Source organism: Phaseolus vulgaris, chromosome 8, assembly GCF_051622355.1.
Source record: "Phaseolus vulgaris cultivar YP4 chromosome 8, ASM5162235v1, whole genome shotgun sequence".
Lineage (NCBI taxonomy): Eukaryota > Viridiplantae > Streptophyta > Magnoliopsida > Fabales > Fabaceae > Phaseolus > Phaseolus vulgaris.
This window is the reverse complement of record NC_143505.1, coordinates 58,760,815-58,777,884: the sequence shown is the minus strand read 5'-3', so window position 1 is coordinate 58,777,884 and position 17,070 is coordinate 58,760,815. Positions and strand designations below refer to the sequence as shown.

Genomic DNA, 17,070 nt, shown 5'->3' with positions numbered 1-17,070 from the left:
CAATTCAACTCGATTGTACTTTTAATGATGTTACATTGTTCTTCGTATTCACCCTGTCGTACATCGACCAAATACTCTTTTACTGTCATCAATCACTTCGTGTCAAAGCACTTTAAGGATCGGGTGAGGTATGTAAAAAAGATTAATATTCAAATTTACTTATTTATTTATTATATATCTTGTTCTTTAATTTTTAGAAACTATAATATTTTTTAAAAATAAGGAAAGTTAAATAAGTAACAAGTCATTATGTATTAAAAATAAATAGACAGTTTAAGTGTCTTTGTATGGACTTAAGGTTGGCTAATTAAAAAGAGCATAAAACATAGGTGTTCATAGGTACATGATAAAAAAATGAGAAAATAATAATTTGTAAACAAAAATACTCCAACAGTAAGAAAAAATAAAACATAAAAGAAAAGAATGAAAATTTTCTATTGGAATCTTCAAACACGTGTATCTTCATGTTGAACCATCATTAGTCATTTTCTCTCCCAAAAAATAGCAATTTAATCCTAAAAAATATCTCAATTACTTAGTAAAAAACAACTAAATTAAATTCAAAATAAAACTGCATTAATGAAATGAAATAAAACTGCATTAATGAAATAGAATCCAATTAAATATGGACTTGAATCACGTTTACCTATATATACACCAATCAAAGAAGCTTTGTAAATGGTTATATATATATATATATATATATATATATATATATATATATATATAATTATCAGCATTCATATAATCTATGCATATTTTAGTATACGATATGAAATAAAAATTATGAAACATACCAAGTCAAGGGTTAGACCAATGCACGTTGTTTCAAACCATCAACTTTGGCAACTTATTCTTTTAATCCACCTTGCTAAATTTTTTTTTCATTGGTTTGCTTTTTTTAATAGGCTTGAGATATAAAAAAATTCATGCGAATTAATAATTCATTGGTGAGTGAGACGGACGCAAATTGACCTGATTTGGCTAAAAAAACAAGAAAACACCAATAATCTACATTAGTTGATCTTGATAGTGGTTCAGTGCATCTTTCTGCACTTATTGTTTTCAATTGAATAAAATTAGCAGCATCATTGTGAAAGAGAGAGAGAGAAAAAACTCGTCAACTTTAATCTGCATTACTTTATTTTACTAAAAATAGATAGGATTTTCTTGACCATTAGTTTGTTCCAATGTGTTTGGAAGAAATAAATTTATTCAAAAATAAAATAAATAAGTGAACATTAATATGAGAAAAATGGTCATGAAAATATCTAAAGAAAACTCATTTTTTAATTAAATTGAATCTGAGAAAAAAAATTATCAACATAAAATAAATGAAATAAATTGAATCATGAATGATCCAACAAAAAAGGAGTGAATGGAAGATGCTGCATTGAAGTGATTAATTCTGTGACAAGTGCTACAATCGTGCCACTGCAATGGGTAGAAGGAATGTCAATGAGGTGGTGGAGATAATCAATATTTTGGTGTATTTTGATGGTTTTGTAGCTGCAGTTTGCAATGCTTATAACATTCTAATACACGGTGCTAGCTAGAATAGGATGTCTAGCTTATGCACATCTGGAGTGTTTGTTCATCTCTTTATTCTTTGAGATTCTTAATGTGGTTTGGTGTATGTAAAAGGGTTGGGATACCCCTTTTGTATCCCTCTTAATTTAATTTCATTCTTTGCTGATAAAAAAAATAATAAATGATCCAACCTATATACATTCAAATTTTAAACCTCACATTACTAATAAGTGACTAATAGATTCATCCTCTTGACCACACATTACATACAATATGTCATCAAGAAGTATTCCTCGGGTGGCTAACATATATTTGGTTTCTCTTTTGTTCTTTAACACTCTTCATGTCAATAAGTGAGCACATGAGAGGACTTTAATCTTTCTAAAATACTTATATATAAAGACTTTTCATCTCCACTTAAGCATTCAAAAGGTTGTTATAAGTTGATTTTACCATGTACGCATGTGTCTCATGAGACCTTCCATTGTCATTCATCATTCTCATCCTTACTCAATTGTATACAATCTAGCTCTTGTAGTAACCTATTTATTTGTTTTATTTCTCATTCAAATCGTCTACGTGTCCAATCCATACTCCACACTCAACTATTATTTATTTATCTTCCTATTTCACATAACTTTGTTTCTTACTGCATATGTCATACCGTCTAAGAAACCTATCTTTGAGTGGCATGTTACTTAAAATATCAAGAACTATGTTAGTTAAAAAAATTACAAATTAATTTGTTCCTTTCATTTGAATTATCAAATACTTAGCATAATATACTTAAGACTATCCCTTTTATATCAATTAAATGCTAATTAAGGTTTAAAAATAATCCTTAATTAATACCACAAAGTTAAAGTGGGACAAGTTCATCCAAGCCGATAGATAAAGAAAGGAGAGCAGTCTAAAGTATTGTTTTCTATCAGCATATTTTGGTCAATTTGAATATGCTTTTCTTTGATTAATTAATTCAATTTTTGTATTCAGTTACACAATACCAAGAGCAAAAACTACTGTTCTCCAGAAGAAGCTTTCAACAAATCAAATAAAGTTTCTCAATCTTACTAAAAGAACTATACACAGAGATCCAAAGCCAATAAAAAAAAAGGAATTGGGATAATAAAACTAATATCAAACTAGATTTAAAACAAGTTGAGCAAAATACGAACTTTTCATAGTTATATAATATTTATATATTAGTGCATTACACCACTACAAAGAATCAGAAAAGTGTATTATTAAATGTACGGAGTTAGAAAGATGATATTACTATATGGTTAAGATCATAATAGACATTTTAGTACATTAAAAAAAATTGTATTTAAATTATTCTTGACGTATAGATGTATGTTGATTATCCCAGTAATCCAACATTTTATTCTATCTTTCTCCTTCTTCTATTATTTATCTCAAAAGTGCAGTGAAGAACATAAGTACAGTGGAAAAAGAAGATAAATAAAGTAGTGAATGTAATGATAGTGGTGTGATGGCAGAGCATGGTATTTTAATTTTTTAACTGTTAGCATGGACTGCAGATAGTAATCATAAAGGTATGAGAAGTAAAAGCACCAAACGTATTTTTGACATTACACTCAAAATACTTAAAATTATTAAAATTTAATAACAAATTGCGGGGATAGCTCAGTTGGGAGAGCGTCAGACTGAAGATCTGAAGGTCACGTGTTCGATCCACGTTCACCGCAAATTTTAAATTAATTTTTATCAATAGAAAAAATATTATGATCTCAATTATTTTAGATGCCATTGAATTTTAATTTTTACACTACCTATTTGATTTCTCTTATAATAATGTCAAATAGATGGATGCGATCAATTTGCTCGAATTATATAAGAAGAATTAAGATTCAAATATATATTTAATTCGTTTAAATGAATGAATTTTTATAGCTGTTACGTTTTTCAAAATTTTGAAATCACTTTTTTTACTCTCAAAAAGGAATGATTTTAGTTTTATAATAATATTATTTATTTTATAGATTTTTTAAAGATTTCCAAGGATGACATGATACTGTAAATATGATGATAAATTCTCCTGGTATCTCTATACTTTTTCAACAATATCTTTTATAGTAGAGAGTGTGATATTTTCTTCTTCTTTTTAAGTGGTGGTTATTTGTAGTGATTGGTGGTGTAGGTAAGTTACGTAGTGTTTTTCTTGGTGGTGGTTGTGTTTTCATTTGCTTATTTTTTTTTATACTGGGTTGTACAATCCGGAAGTCCTAAAATCTAGGAAAAAAAAATCAATGAGATGTAAAAATGGAGTACAAAACAAAAAAAAAATTGCACTATACAATAAACTTTTGATTTTAAGAGTTCACAATTTATTTTAGGTTGCAATAATAGTCCAGTTTGAACCCATTGCGAATGCAACAATAGTTATTTTCTTGATAGGATTTTTGCGATGTTGTATGGAAAAAACTTTTAACTACAGGAGACTCAAACACTCGTATAAGTGTGAATATTACAAAAGACTCAAACACTCAGATAAGTGTGCATTTTATTTTATAAAGTAAATTAAAACATGTCAAATTATGAAACTGTTCTCTCAAAGATTGTGGCGGAAGAAGAATGAAAATATTGCGATTGAAAATGATATATGCGGTTGGAAGGAAGATATAGAGATGTCGGTTACAATGAGATTATTTAAAAAAATTGTATTATACTTCATTAATAAAGTTATTTAAAGTTTTTAGAAAAATTAAAACCAATTTTTCAGTGGATGAGGTAGATGAAGAATTTTCAATACTAACTACTTCTTTATTAACAATTATAAACACTTGATAGATAAGTTATACCATTTCCTTAATCAAAGTCTAAAATTTCTCTTTAAAATTCTCAACAGTATTATAATCATTACATCCATGATGAATAATCACTAAATCTCTTATTAAATATAATAACGGGATTTAAATTAACCTGGGAATATCAAGGTCACTCAATTTTTTAAAAGTTTTTTCTTATAAAAATGTTTAATGAAACTATGTTCCTAATCAAATCATAAAATTCGTAGACAGAAGGCTGGTTCCACTATTATTATTATTAAATTATTTAAAAACGATTTTGTATTCGTTAATTTTATATCATTTTTTATTAAAATAAATTAACAGTGTCTTGTATATATTTATATTGAGTCGTTTTTTAATTCAATAAAATACTAAGAACCATCATTGACCCAAGTCAAATTTAATTGTACTGTACTCTTTTTTCGTTGAAATGACCGAAGAAACATCGGTCAAGAAGCGTGTTCATTTTTCTTTAATTTTTGTGAGAGTTGTAATATTTTATCCTGTAAATGTTATTTTTGCTAAGTCAGAAAATTGAAATATTGGTCAAAGTTTAAGATTAATTTAATATTTAAAACTATTTTGTTTATTATAAATTGTTGAGTTTATAATATTGTTAAAATGTCTATATCTCGTCTTTCGAAGAATAAACATTTAAAATTAGTCAAAAGCAAACTTTATAATAAAATATCAACTATGTGCATAGTTATATACATCGAACAAATGATTGACTAAACAATTCATTAACCTAGACTCGAAAATGTCACACTTAACCAATCTTCATTCATTTACTTTTTAAAATTAATATTTTAAAGAGTATACTTAGCCGACTATATATATTGTATTTTTTAATTTTTATTTAAGCGTCTTGTTAATATTTTTAAATTTTAGCACCCAATATTTTGTTTTCATGCTTTACGATTGAGTGTACAATAATCTAGATAAACACTATAACATTTATAATTGAGTGTTGTAAGAATATAGAGGGAAATTTGATGTTAAAAATCAACCAATATATCAAGAAAGCTGTGCGCATTTTATCATGGTTTATAAACAACAGTTAGTAAGTCAACTTATTATGATATTTTTTTAATCGATATAGAAAATGCAGAATTTTTATGTCGTCTGAATCTATATCGCCATCAGAATTGTCATAAAATATCTTGTAGAACCGTCATAGAAAGTTTTTTTTTTTTGCACTAGTGTTAAGTTTGTAATATTATAACCAAGAGTAATAGAGAAAAATGACAATGAAGAATTAAACAACTAGATGTAATTGCTCAAAAAAATGTATATAATTAGGTATTTGAGTCCAAGTCATATCTATGTACTTTTATTTATTTATTTATTTATATATTTATTAATGTTATTATTTTTATTTTTATAGTTGTTGTTTTACTTTAAATTAAAATGGTTCTAGCATAGATATGTCTAATGTTAGAGAAATGATAGTATAATTGTGGTCACTAGATCCATGTTCAGAATTTATTTGTAAGCAAAAGAAGTTAGCAATAACAATAGAGATAAAAAAATGTTGAAATATTTTATTTCATTTGAATAATATGCAGAAAGACATTCACAACAAGAAAAAAGGGTATTAACAAAAGTTATTTAGCGGAGGTTGAAATAATCCTAGGAATTGATTTAATTAACGGAGGTTTTTTTTAACCTTTGTTAAGTTTCAAATGTTATTCAAAAACCTCGAGAAAATAATGGAGGATTTTTTAACCTTCGTTAAATTTCAAAGGTTTATTTTAAAATCCCAACAAAATAACATAGGTTTTTTTAAACTTAGTTAAATTGTAAAGGTTTATTCTAAAATCTCAGCAAAATAAAGAAGATTTTTTTAATCTTTATTAAATTTCAAAGATTTATTCTAAAACCTTAACAAAATAACAGAGATTTTTTTACCTTCATGGACTTTTCATACTTTTAATTAATCAAGTCTTTATTTTAATCATCACTTAGCTTTTCAAGGTTTGAAATGTCTCTTCTCCCACTCAACTTCGTTCTACGTAGATATCAAAAAGATGTTTTACTCAAACTTAAAAGTGACGGAGGTTGGTAATCTATATAATGGGGTGAGTAAGACAAAAATAAAAATTAACTTGGAGATTGGTTAAATGTGGCTAATCTCAAATATCAAGAATAAAATTTATCATTGTCATGTTCCAAGTGACATCAATTATTATGTTACATGTTGCATAGGTCTAGTGAGTCAAACAACAATAGGATATTGGGCTCTTGAGTTTCTACGCTCTTAAGTAGAAAATATTGCATTCTGACTACAAGCTATAATTTTAGACTAATATTAAGTGGCTAATCTAACAATCAGTATCAGAGCCAATGTCATGAGTTCAATTCTCTAGGAAACATTTGTTGGTGGGAAAATTATTGTAAGTGGCATCAAGAATCCCAATAAGACAATTACTGAGGATGAGATTGTTAAAGGTGACATCAATTAAGTGGTGTTGGTTAGGTTGATCAAATTACAATTGAATCGTGGTGTTTTTGTTGCTACACTCTCATGTGGAAAACTTTTAGTTTTAGTGGTATGTTCTCAATTAACATTTCAGACATTTTAGTGCATATTTTTTAGTCCTCAAGACAACAATTTTACATAGTTATTGCACAAAGATATTTTCATGTTGTGAACCTTAAAAATAACACTTCAGATTAATTGCTCTCATCATATCATGGAACAAATAATCATATACAATAACAATGAAATATTTCTTCTATACACAATCTACATGCATTATCACTAACATTGGTGAAGACTTTTTCTTGTCGAAACACAGATCACCATAGACAAGTTATATATGTCTAACATTTTAGGCTAAGATCCAACAAATAGCAACATGTTATAGTTGTTGTATCAATATTGACAATCATAAGACTTTAAGCAACTAACTTAAAATCATACATAAGTATAAGGTTATTACCATTTGAAAAGTATCGTTGTGGTACCTTCACACACTTTAGACACTGACAACAACTTATTTTCTCTTTATTGGACAAATCGTAACATGTTGAAGGAAAATATGTGTTTGTACTTACTTCTTTTGATATCAACTCCTCTCATATCTTCATTTCAGTCAAATCCAAACAAACAATTAAGTTATCACACATTTTTGTCTAAATACATTACATTTATACAATGTCTGACTTATAACTTGTGTCAATATAAGAGATTATAAAATACAAACTTCTTTTCCCATATATTTATCTCAATTAATTTTTTCTCAAAACTTTTTGAAAACACTTTTACCATTTATCTTTTCCTAAATTTAATTATCAATAACACATTGTCATGTCCATTAAAAAATTTCAAAAAATTCTCAACTTGCAGGATGATAACTTTTAATAAATTTTCACTAACCAAGATATATTATATTCCTTGTATATGTTTCAAAAATTGACATGTAATGTCTTCTTGACATACAAAACATGTTTAATGACCTTTAGTAATATATCTCATACATGCATTTGAAAAAATATATACTCAAACATTTTAATTTTCTTATATTGCAACAACTTTAAATATTCAATAGTGAATTAAGATAAATATATGTTATTATTTAAATGTCTTCGTCCGAATATCATTATAAAAAAAAAAACCTTATATTTTCACTTTAAAAAATTCAAGAGATAAATTATAAATAACTAGCAAAAACATATAATATGATTGATACTTAAATTATCAAATAAATTCATTTTACATGTAAAATTAAACAAATTTTATTATTTATATAATCTCAATAATATTTTAGTTTTTCAATTATAACACTTTAAGCATGTTTCATGCTTGTTCTCTAATAATTGGATTGAACCAAAAATTGAGTATGTTATTTCTTAAACATTTATAAGTATCTTTTTTTTAATATATTAATTTTTGAGCAATTAGACAATAAGAACCATGAATTCCATCACAGAGAAGAAAAAGAAATAAATTTTATGTGGATTGTTTGTCATCTCACCCAAACCCATTCTTTAACTTACACGAATTACATATTATATTATATAAAGCGGAAGTAAGTGGACGAGAATTAAAATGTTTAACCATACCTAATTTTTTTTATTGCAGACTTTTGTAGGCATTGTTCCTCCAACTAATCAACTGCACTTTAGACACATGATGATGTCAAAGGGTGCAATCTTAGCAATTAATAGATTTAAATAATTTCACTTTTAATATGAAAGAAATTGTTGACTATTCAGTATGACACTTAGTAATTTATAAAATTTACAATTGAGTGTCAACTTTTAAATAATCTTTTTTTAAATGAATTAAACATATAAATTACATAAAATAAGTATAATTAAGGTTTAATACTGAAGTATATAGTAATGCATAAATAACTAAAAAAATTATTACTTTAAACAACTATTATGCACTCTTATGAACATAAGTTAAAGTATCATCATGATCCGGGACTCTCTTTAAATCTGTCATCAATAATTGGATCGAAGTTCTTATTTATTATAATTTAATTGATCTCAATATAAAATTTTGTTTATTGAATGCATATAACATTCATACATTTTTGTATAGACAACTTTGATTTCTGAAAACTTGCACAATCTTATAATCTCACTGCAGTGTTCAGTTTATTGGGTTACATCCCCTGTAACTTTTAGTCTCCCTTTTTTAAACATTTTATAAGAGACAACTTTCATAATTCAGATGTCCAGTGACCTTGGTTTTTGTTATCAATAATGATTATTACTTCATTTTAACAACAGAATATTGTCAACCGATACTCCACAGCAAGGTAGTATTCCCACAACCCACAAAAGTGCATAGCAGGTCAGAAGCAGTGTCACCATATAATTTGGAAGGACTGAGTGGATAACTGAAGTCAATTTTTGCAACATTCTAACAATCAAATACACACATTTAAGATTCTGACATTCTGTACTGAATACCCATGAACAAGAACAGCAAAAAGACCAAGAAAAAAATGAAGTTCTTTTTGTAAACAATAGATAAGTCATAACCATGAATGATATGATTAATTTTGACAAAGAACAAAACATTTCATCTAAATGTGGTGTACATGAAATTATATTTCACTAAAACCATTGCAATTAATTTACATATGACATCTTCTAATAAGAAAACATACTGACTTAAAACACCTATTCAACCTTTTTTTTTCTCTCTTTGGATACAAAAGAATAAAATAGAAATAAACACCTATTCTAAATGTTAATTGGTAACTTCTAATATCTATTCCATCTATAACTTATGAATAACATTCTAATTAACTGTACATAATCTTTTACAGTGACGCGCATCAAAAAAACCTTGCTGGAAACCCTATCTGCTGAACTCTTCAACCCACTTGGACCTTGGACCAATAGCTTGCGACTAATTAACAAAAAATATAATGGTTTTGCCGGCACAAGGAACACACTAAAGTCTCCGTTTTCCACGTCTTCTGGTGTCAATATCAACAAGCCTTGACGATGAAGGAGCCGGCACGGCTGCGGACAGACCAATAGATTCTGGAATATCAAGATTGACTCCCAGAGGTGGACCTGCCATTGCACGCTTGATGTCCAAATCGTTTAATTGGTGAACTTGAAGTCTTATTTTGTCAATCTGTTGATCAAAGTGGTGAAACAAACAATAAATCGTTTAATTGGTGAACTTGAAGTCTTATTTTGTCAATCTGTTGATCAAAGTGGTGAAACAAACAATAAATAACGTAAATAAAAAAGACAAACTGCATACGGATTCTTTGTCGATATGAACTTACTATTTCAAAATGATAAATGGATGCATGTGCATCAGCAAGTCTCCTCTGCAAATCTTCTGATTTTTTTGTCTGATACTCCACATTCTCCATTTCGTTTCCCCTTTCACCTAATTCTTTATATAAGGCTGAAATAACCAGGAAGTATATTTAAACATTTTTTTAAAATAGAATAAATCTATTAAGAAACATTGAGTTACGTACAATTAAGGATGACCATTGTGAAAACTGAAACCATAAGTATACATGCATAATCTTCAAGCAAATATATATATACAAACACATATACATACATATATATAGAGAGAGAGGGGGAGATATGATACGATAAATATATAAACAGAAAGTGATAAATATATAAATAGAAAGTGGGAGAGAGCACCCAGTGCATGGGTTTGGGAAAGATAAGATGAGCACAGCTTATTCTAGGATTTGAACCTGCAACCTCCAATTAAATATACAGAATAAAGCCAAGACACCATGCCGGAAATCATACAATTTAAATTATATCATCCCACTTACATACCAGCCACTCTTACGCAAGGTTTATCATCAAAAAGTTCAAACCAAAAATGAGCACAATAGATAAGCAAGAAAGGCATGACACTCAGGTGGCAATCTAAGTACTCATCTACAAAGTGTGCAACTAGGGAGCACTTAAAGTCATAATAGATTTGTTGCATTCGCAAACTAGGTAGTCTTACATAAGATAGATAAGTACCAGTCAAAACAGATAGCACCCAAATCTGAGTAGGAATATCATAAAGTTTCTTTGCTAAAGTCAAAGAAGATCTCAATATCTCCCTGGCTTGTACGGTGTCACGTAATGCAAGGGCCAAACTCCCAAGGATTGTCAAATACTGTGAAACAAGTTGAAGGTTCCCCAAATATGTATGTGTGAGCTGCAATCCCCTTGCCAGACGATTTCTGCAACAAATTTGCAACTTAGACAAAGGAAGAACTAGAATTTATATATGTTGATGGAGGTAAGAGATCAGTTGCAAGTGAGATTCCATTCTGGAGATTACTTAATTTTAAGGTCCATTTAATAGTCAAATCTGTTACATTACATGACATAATAATTTAAAGAAACATCCACCAACTAAGGTGTAGCACTGGTCTTCTTATATGAATGAAACCCAACAGAACGCACAGTAACTCTTTCCATTGTCAGTATCCATGTTTTAAAAACTGACGCAATGAAGTAATCTAGTCAATGGTTCAACCGGGGATCTTATATACTAAATAAGAAAAGTATAATAATGAATAAAATAAATGCAGGTAAAGTGCATTTTTCCAATGTGGATGCCTAAGTAAAATAGGCTAAATTAAATATTTATCCATTGCTAATTTTTTTTTGTAATCTACAAGTTCTAAGGTGTTGAGATATTTTCATATACACATCTACTAACACAAATTTTAAATTAAAAAATAACAGACAAATACATTAAAGAACACTAGATTGTAGACTCAACACCTGTGCAGGTTATTCCACCAGTTATCTAAAAACTTACCTTGCTTCTTGTAGATCCTGTTGCTTCATCAATAAAAGACCATAAGCAAAAAGAACACCTGTCTTTTCTCTAACTCCAACAAAAGAATCCATTACTCCATAAACTGGCCCGATCAAATCGAGTGCCTGAGGAAAAAATATCATTCAATAAAAGAAAATCTCCTGGAATTAAACTACTTAAAAAAAATATGTAGAACCAATTTAATTTGTGTTAGAGGAATTTCTCCACCTGTGAAGAAGATTCAGCATCACCGATGCAGATGTAAGAGACAGCTGCATAAACTTGGCACATAGCTTGCATTGATTTGCTGTCTGTAAGCTACACAGAAATATGTAGTCATTGCTTGGATACCATGAAGTTATCCCCACCCCACCAACAATTTATAACAAGCTCTACAGACAAAAACATAAATATGTATCTAGCATGCCAAATCAGCATAAACGTGTCAAAATTATCAAAACTGCAGTGACTACATCTTGTTCACTACTAAAAGATCGCATCTATATTATAGAGATGTCATATGCATACATATATATGTATACCTTCACTGCTTCAATATAATGAAAAGCAGCTTCGTTGTAACAGCCAACTGAATGAGCATATTGACCTCTAAGCATCTCAATGATGCATTCACATGCCTGCAATATGGTTGGAAACCGCATGAACCAATTTTTCATCTGTACCAAAGCCTGAAAAATTGAAGCGGTATTAATTAACTATATCAATTCCGGAATGTAATGGAATGCTACTTTATAAATCTACAGGAACAAGAAAAATATCAGCAGAAGCAAGACAGCTAATAAGGTGGATTATTATTTATTAATAGCGATTTTGAAATTGTATGGAATAAATGCAAACTATCATGTCTTCTCATCCTTGGTGCTGACAAAATATATCATAGGAAGATAACCAACCTCCTGTGCTTCAACAAATTCTGCTCGTGTGAGCTCTATAGCCACTTTGTTTTCAAGAAACTGAACTAGTAGCATTAAGTACACACCAGCCATCCAAATAGAAGAGTGTTGTAAATCCACTTCTGGTAAAAAAAGGTCCAACAAAATTACATTAGGAATTCTTGATTGCATGGAAGCATAAGCATCTTAAAGCGGACAAGCTAGGAGGAATAACAAATCTCACCTCGAACACCATCCGTAATTCCAAGCTTCACTAACTCATCTGCAGGGAAGAACTTCAAAATATGAATAACTAAATATAATTGAATGATTTTAAATATGATGCCCATTTTAACATATAAACCTAAATACTTCAGTATCACCCCAAAATAAAACCTAATATGTTTGACAACTAATAATCATTACAATAGAAATTTGTAAAATACATTATTTACAATATGAGACACTATTACAGCAGAAGAAATGTTATTTTCATAACGAAAATAATTCCAAAGTGGCTACAACTTCAGTCTCCAAAGCAGGCCATAACAGCAGCGACTAACATGGAAATCCATTTGAGTAACAGAAACAACTTAACTCATCAATCGTGGAATCAGAACAAATAATTTAACAGAGTAATGCTTCTAATCAGTTGACGCATCCTAATACATTTCACATTAAAGCCTAACAAAGAAAACTATAAAAAAAAACACTTTATGGTTGTAATTGGTCATATAGAATAGTTGAAGACTGGAAGATGGTGGAACTGCAAGTAAAAGGGCATAAATCAGACAACGTCAACAATTATCACAGGGCTATTTGGACAGCAAACTACAAATTGATTTCACATGAGAAATCATTATTTTGTAGTTAAAATAAGTAGCAGTTGTACTTTCAGGAAAGCAATAAATTGGAACAAACCCAAATGAAGATGAAAAAACACACAAACTCACTAAAAAAGCAGGTGAACAACCTTGTATTATATGCATCCCAGACTGTATGCGTTTTGCACATTCCTTAAAAAGTCCTTTTGGGCGCCCAAATACAACAACAATTAGATCAACTAATGCATAAACAGCACTTTTAGGAAGCCATTCACCATCAATGGGAGGAGGTGCTAACTGAAGCTTATCTCCAATGGTTCTTCTGACATTCCCAAAATACACTGGTTGCAGTGTTTCCTGCCCAATTAAATTCAACCCAGTCATGCTACTCAGTTGCTCCTTAATCATTGTTTGCTTTCTAGATAATGCTGTCCTATCCCTGTAGTGAAGGTCAGATCTGGAGAGACTTTGATCTAGAACATCAAGCTCCTTCACTAGCTCCTGTATGTGCTGTGTTTGCTGCATATCAAACTTCATTGCAGCATCCAGATTGTCTACATGGGGTGCAGCATTCTTGTAATCACATAGTCGCAATCGGTAGAATATGTGCAGTAATTCGTTATAAAATAGTAAGCCAGGGCATTGTCGTCGCTGAGAAGTGTTAGGATGCAAGAGAGAAAATAAATTAGAGCAAAGGTAAAAAGAATCACATTTCAGTTAAAAACACACAGTGTCTACACAAAGAAAACTAGAAAAGTCAGAAGCTAAAGAACATTTGCACTCACTTTATCTGGATCAATTGACTCCCAAATCTCATTGCATTTATTAACAGCTTGCTCAACCAAATTATCATCATCCCATTGCATGAGTCGGACATGCAATATTGAAGTGGCAAAAAACATCTGCTCCATTGTTATAAAACAAGAAATTACAGACAGAGCTGATGGGCGATATTATATTAAACTCGCAACAAATGGAGTGCCTTTATTTTAGCATAGTAGAGAGTTATTTGTTGACACACACAATAGATGTGAAAGACAACAAGCTTCGGGAAGGTTCTATCGATTAGAGGTAGAAATTCACCAATGAATTGATGGCAAATGAAGAGAAGGAATCAAATAACATGTCTCTTCACGTAAGACAACATACCTGCAACTCCGGCAAGCATACTTCAGTAGCACAGACATATCCACACTCTAAGGCAGAGATTGAACCCTGGTAATCCCCTTCAATAGATAAAGCATTTGCAAGCTGTGAATTGAAGTTGCAAGACCACAACTTCATTGAAATCCTTCAAGGAAATAAACTAGAAACTATGAATACTTAGCAGTAGTTGCGACAGTAATTGTAGTAGCAGTGTTAGTCAGACTTGAAAAAGGAAAGGGAAGAGATTAAAATAGGGAAGAAATTCTGATTGGGATTCTTAATGTCAACTATACAAGAGACTACCAACTCTAGAAATCAATTATTGAAATAAATATGATAATTAATAATAACTCATCCCATCCCTACCATATATAAATAGTCCCAATAATTAATAGTATTTCCTCAACACTCCCCCTCAATCTGGTAAATAAATATTTATCATTTGCAGCTTGCATTAAGATCATCAAACCGCTTCGTAAAATGTCCCTCCGAAACAAATATGCTAGTTGAAGCCCTAATGGGATGTAGGAACCAGTTATAAGACCATTATCCATTTTTTCTTTGATGATGTGTCAGTCTATCTCTGTGTTTGGTATTATCATAGACTGAATTGTGAGCAATACAAATTGCCTATTATTATCTCAAAAGAGAATCATAAGTTCTTCACATTCCACTTCATCCAAAAAAAATTCAACCATAACAGTTCATTCACCCCTTGTGCCATAGCTCGAAATTTTGCCTTGGTAGGAGATCTTGCAACTACATTTTTTTTTTTACTTCTTGAAGTCACAAAGTTTCCACCCAAGAACATGCAATATTAGGGATGACAAATAAACTCAATCTTGATGAGAATATCCGAATTGATCGGTCATAGGTATGAGTATGGGAAATAACCAGCTTTTCAAATGGGATACGGGAATGGAGATGGGTATATATATTATATATCTTGTCTTCCTTTTAAATTACTAGAACATTATTAGTTCATTTGGTTCTCTTTCTTGAAATTTATGTAATTATAATTTTTTCCTTATTATTTAACATTGAAAAAAAGAAAATATGTGTCCTTTCACATTAAATTCTTCAAAATATGATTTTTTTATTACGATTCTTATTTTTTGTAAAAATAATATTTAATAAATATATGGATGGATTCGGATATACTGTTATCCAATAGAGACACAAATTAAATACCGGTTCGGGGGACGGGGATGAGTTTATATTTCGGGACAGTTATAATCAAACCCGCACCTTTCCTGTTGCCATTCCTATGCAATCCAACATAATTTAAACCGAGCATAGTCTACATCACTATACATATCCATAAAAGCTAATTTTAGTTTATGGAGAAAGCACATTTCATCTTTTTTTTCTTCCTATTTTTCTCTCCTAGAAGAAGTTTGTCTAAACAGATCCAATGGCAACAACAGATAGGCATCGTCAAATTGTGAAGCATAACATCAGACAATAAAGTGCAGTGATAAAAACCATTGACTTTCAGAAGCAAGCAAGCTAATAATAAACATTGAAGCTACAACTACGTTTCATTCTCCAAAGTCCAAAGTCCAAAGTCCAAAGCGCAAACCACTAGTTTCAGATAACCTAAACCGAAACCTAAAATTAAAATGCTGAAAGATCTCAGAAAGGGAACACATACTCGTATCCAACAGATGCAGTGAGCTCAAGTCCCTTGTGCAAGACCTGTTTCTGCGGTGGAATAGCTCCGACGAGATGGTAACACTGGCTGAGCAAGCTATACGCTCTGCACTTTATTTCGAAGCAAGACGGAATAGACTTCAAAAGCAATTGCTGCAAAAAAGAACCAAAACAAAACCATAAGCAAAGAATTTGTAGTGGAAACTATTAGCAGCGAGAAGAAGAAGAAGAAGAAGAAGACTAACGGAACGTTCGAGGTGGGACTTGGCGTGGTTCACGTTGTGAGAATGGTGGAGGAGAAGTGTGGCAATGCGAAGACGAGTCTTGACCTCAACAATTGGGAAAAACGACACTTCGCTTTGGCATATGGCTTCGAGGCACTTCACTGCTTTCCCAATTTCTCCTCTCTTCTCGTGGTACTCCGCGAGCCCCCATAGACCCTCTGCCACCGCCTCCATCGGAACGCGATTCTGCTCCTGCTTAGACGGTTATGCTAATCCTTTTTTCCTCTCTCTCTCTCTCTCCCTTCGCCGCTCCCTCCAATTTGAACGCGACAATTCCACATCCAAAATTTCAACTACCGCTTTTGCGTTTCGCTTTTCCTGTTTTTCGCTTGCTACCTTTGCTAATGCTTAGATGTGAAGTCAAAAGTCAGCCACGAAAAGAAAAAGAAAAGAAACAAATTTCAAAAAACGAAACAGTTCGGCTCTTCGTTCGGTGTCTTGCCTTAACAGGCCCTTCTTGGAAATTACTTCCTGCACCCCTCCCCTGTTTTTTAAACTGCAACCCTACTAATGGGTGAAGACTCTTTCTTCCTACACCTCCATACCTCTTATACCACCCCATACTAAATATGAAAATACTATTTTATCCTTTTTTTCACCCCTTGGATTTGAAATAATAAGCCTATGGATTATGTAATCTGGATATATTTCGGA

At 30.7% G+C, this 17,070-nt stretch overlaps 1 protein-coding gene and 1 non-coding gene across 4 annotated transcripts; one reads left to right on the top strand and one right to left on the bottom strand.

Moving 5' to 3' along the window:
• The first annotated feature begins 3,166 nt into the window (after nt 1-3,166).
• Nucleotides 3,167-3,239, top strand: TRNAF-GAA (transfer RNA phenylalanine (anticodon GAA)). Its single transcript has one exon. It is a non-coding gene; the product is annotated as a tRNA-Phe (tRNA).
• Nucleotides 3,240-9,379: 6,140 nt separating this feature from the next.
• LOC137824454 (Tetratricopeptide repeat (TPR)-like superfamily protein) lies at nt 9,380-16,831 on the bottom strand. 3 transcript variants are annotated; one of them, XR_016514857.1, is made up of 13 exons: nt 16,378-16,830; nt 16,134-16,285; nt 14,483-14,624; nt 14,119-14,235; nt 13,483-13,984; nt 12,754-12,792; nt 12,531-12,652; nt 12,159-12,305; nt 11,845-11,927; nt 11,617-11,741; nt 10,824-11,029; nt 10,106-10,230; nt 9,380-9,948 (listed from the first exon to the last, which is right to left on the bottom strand). XR_016514857.1 is itself a non-coding variant. In XM_068630103.1 (13 exons), exons 1-13 carry the CDS (start codon nt 16,588-16,590, stop codon nt 9,760-9,762), a joined length of 2,169 nt encoding a protein of 722 aa, XP_068486204.1. In that variant the 5' UTR covers nt 16,591-16,831; the 3' UTR covers nt 9,380-9,759. The 3 variants fall into 3 exon arrangements, 2 of the variants coding, with proteins under 2 accessions (XP_068486204.1, XP_090150060.1); XM_068630103.1 differs by having other exon boundaries at nt 11,845-11,934; nt 16,378-16,831; XM_090293934.1 differs by having other exon boundaries at nt 9,896-10,018; nt 11,845-11,934.
• Nucleotides 16,832-17,070: the final 239 nt, after the last annotated feature.

What these genes read in the sequence shown, in the direction of transcription:
- LOC137824454 (XM_068630103.1), bottom strand. Translation starts at nt 16,590, where the DNA reads ATGGAGGCGGTGGCAGAGGGTCTATGGGGGCTCGCGGAGTACCACGAG. An exon ending in AGTCAATTGATCCAGATAAA is followed by an intron (nt 13,985 to 14,118) that starts GTGAGTGCAAAT and finishes AACACTTCTCAG; the next exon opens with CGACGACAATGCCCTGGCTT. An exon ending in GGTGCTATCTGTTTTGACTG is followed by an intron (nt 10,231 to 10,823) that starts GTACTTATCTAT and finishes TGGTTATTTCAG; the next exon opens with CCTTATATAAAGAATTAGGT.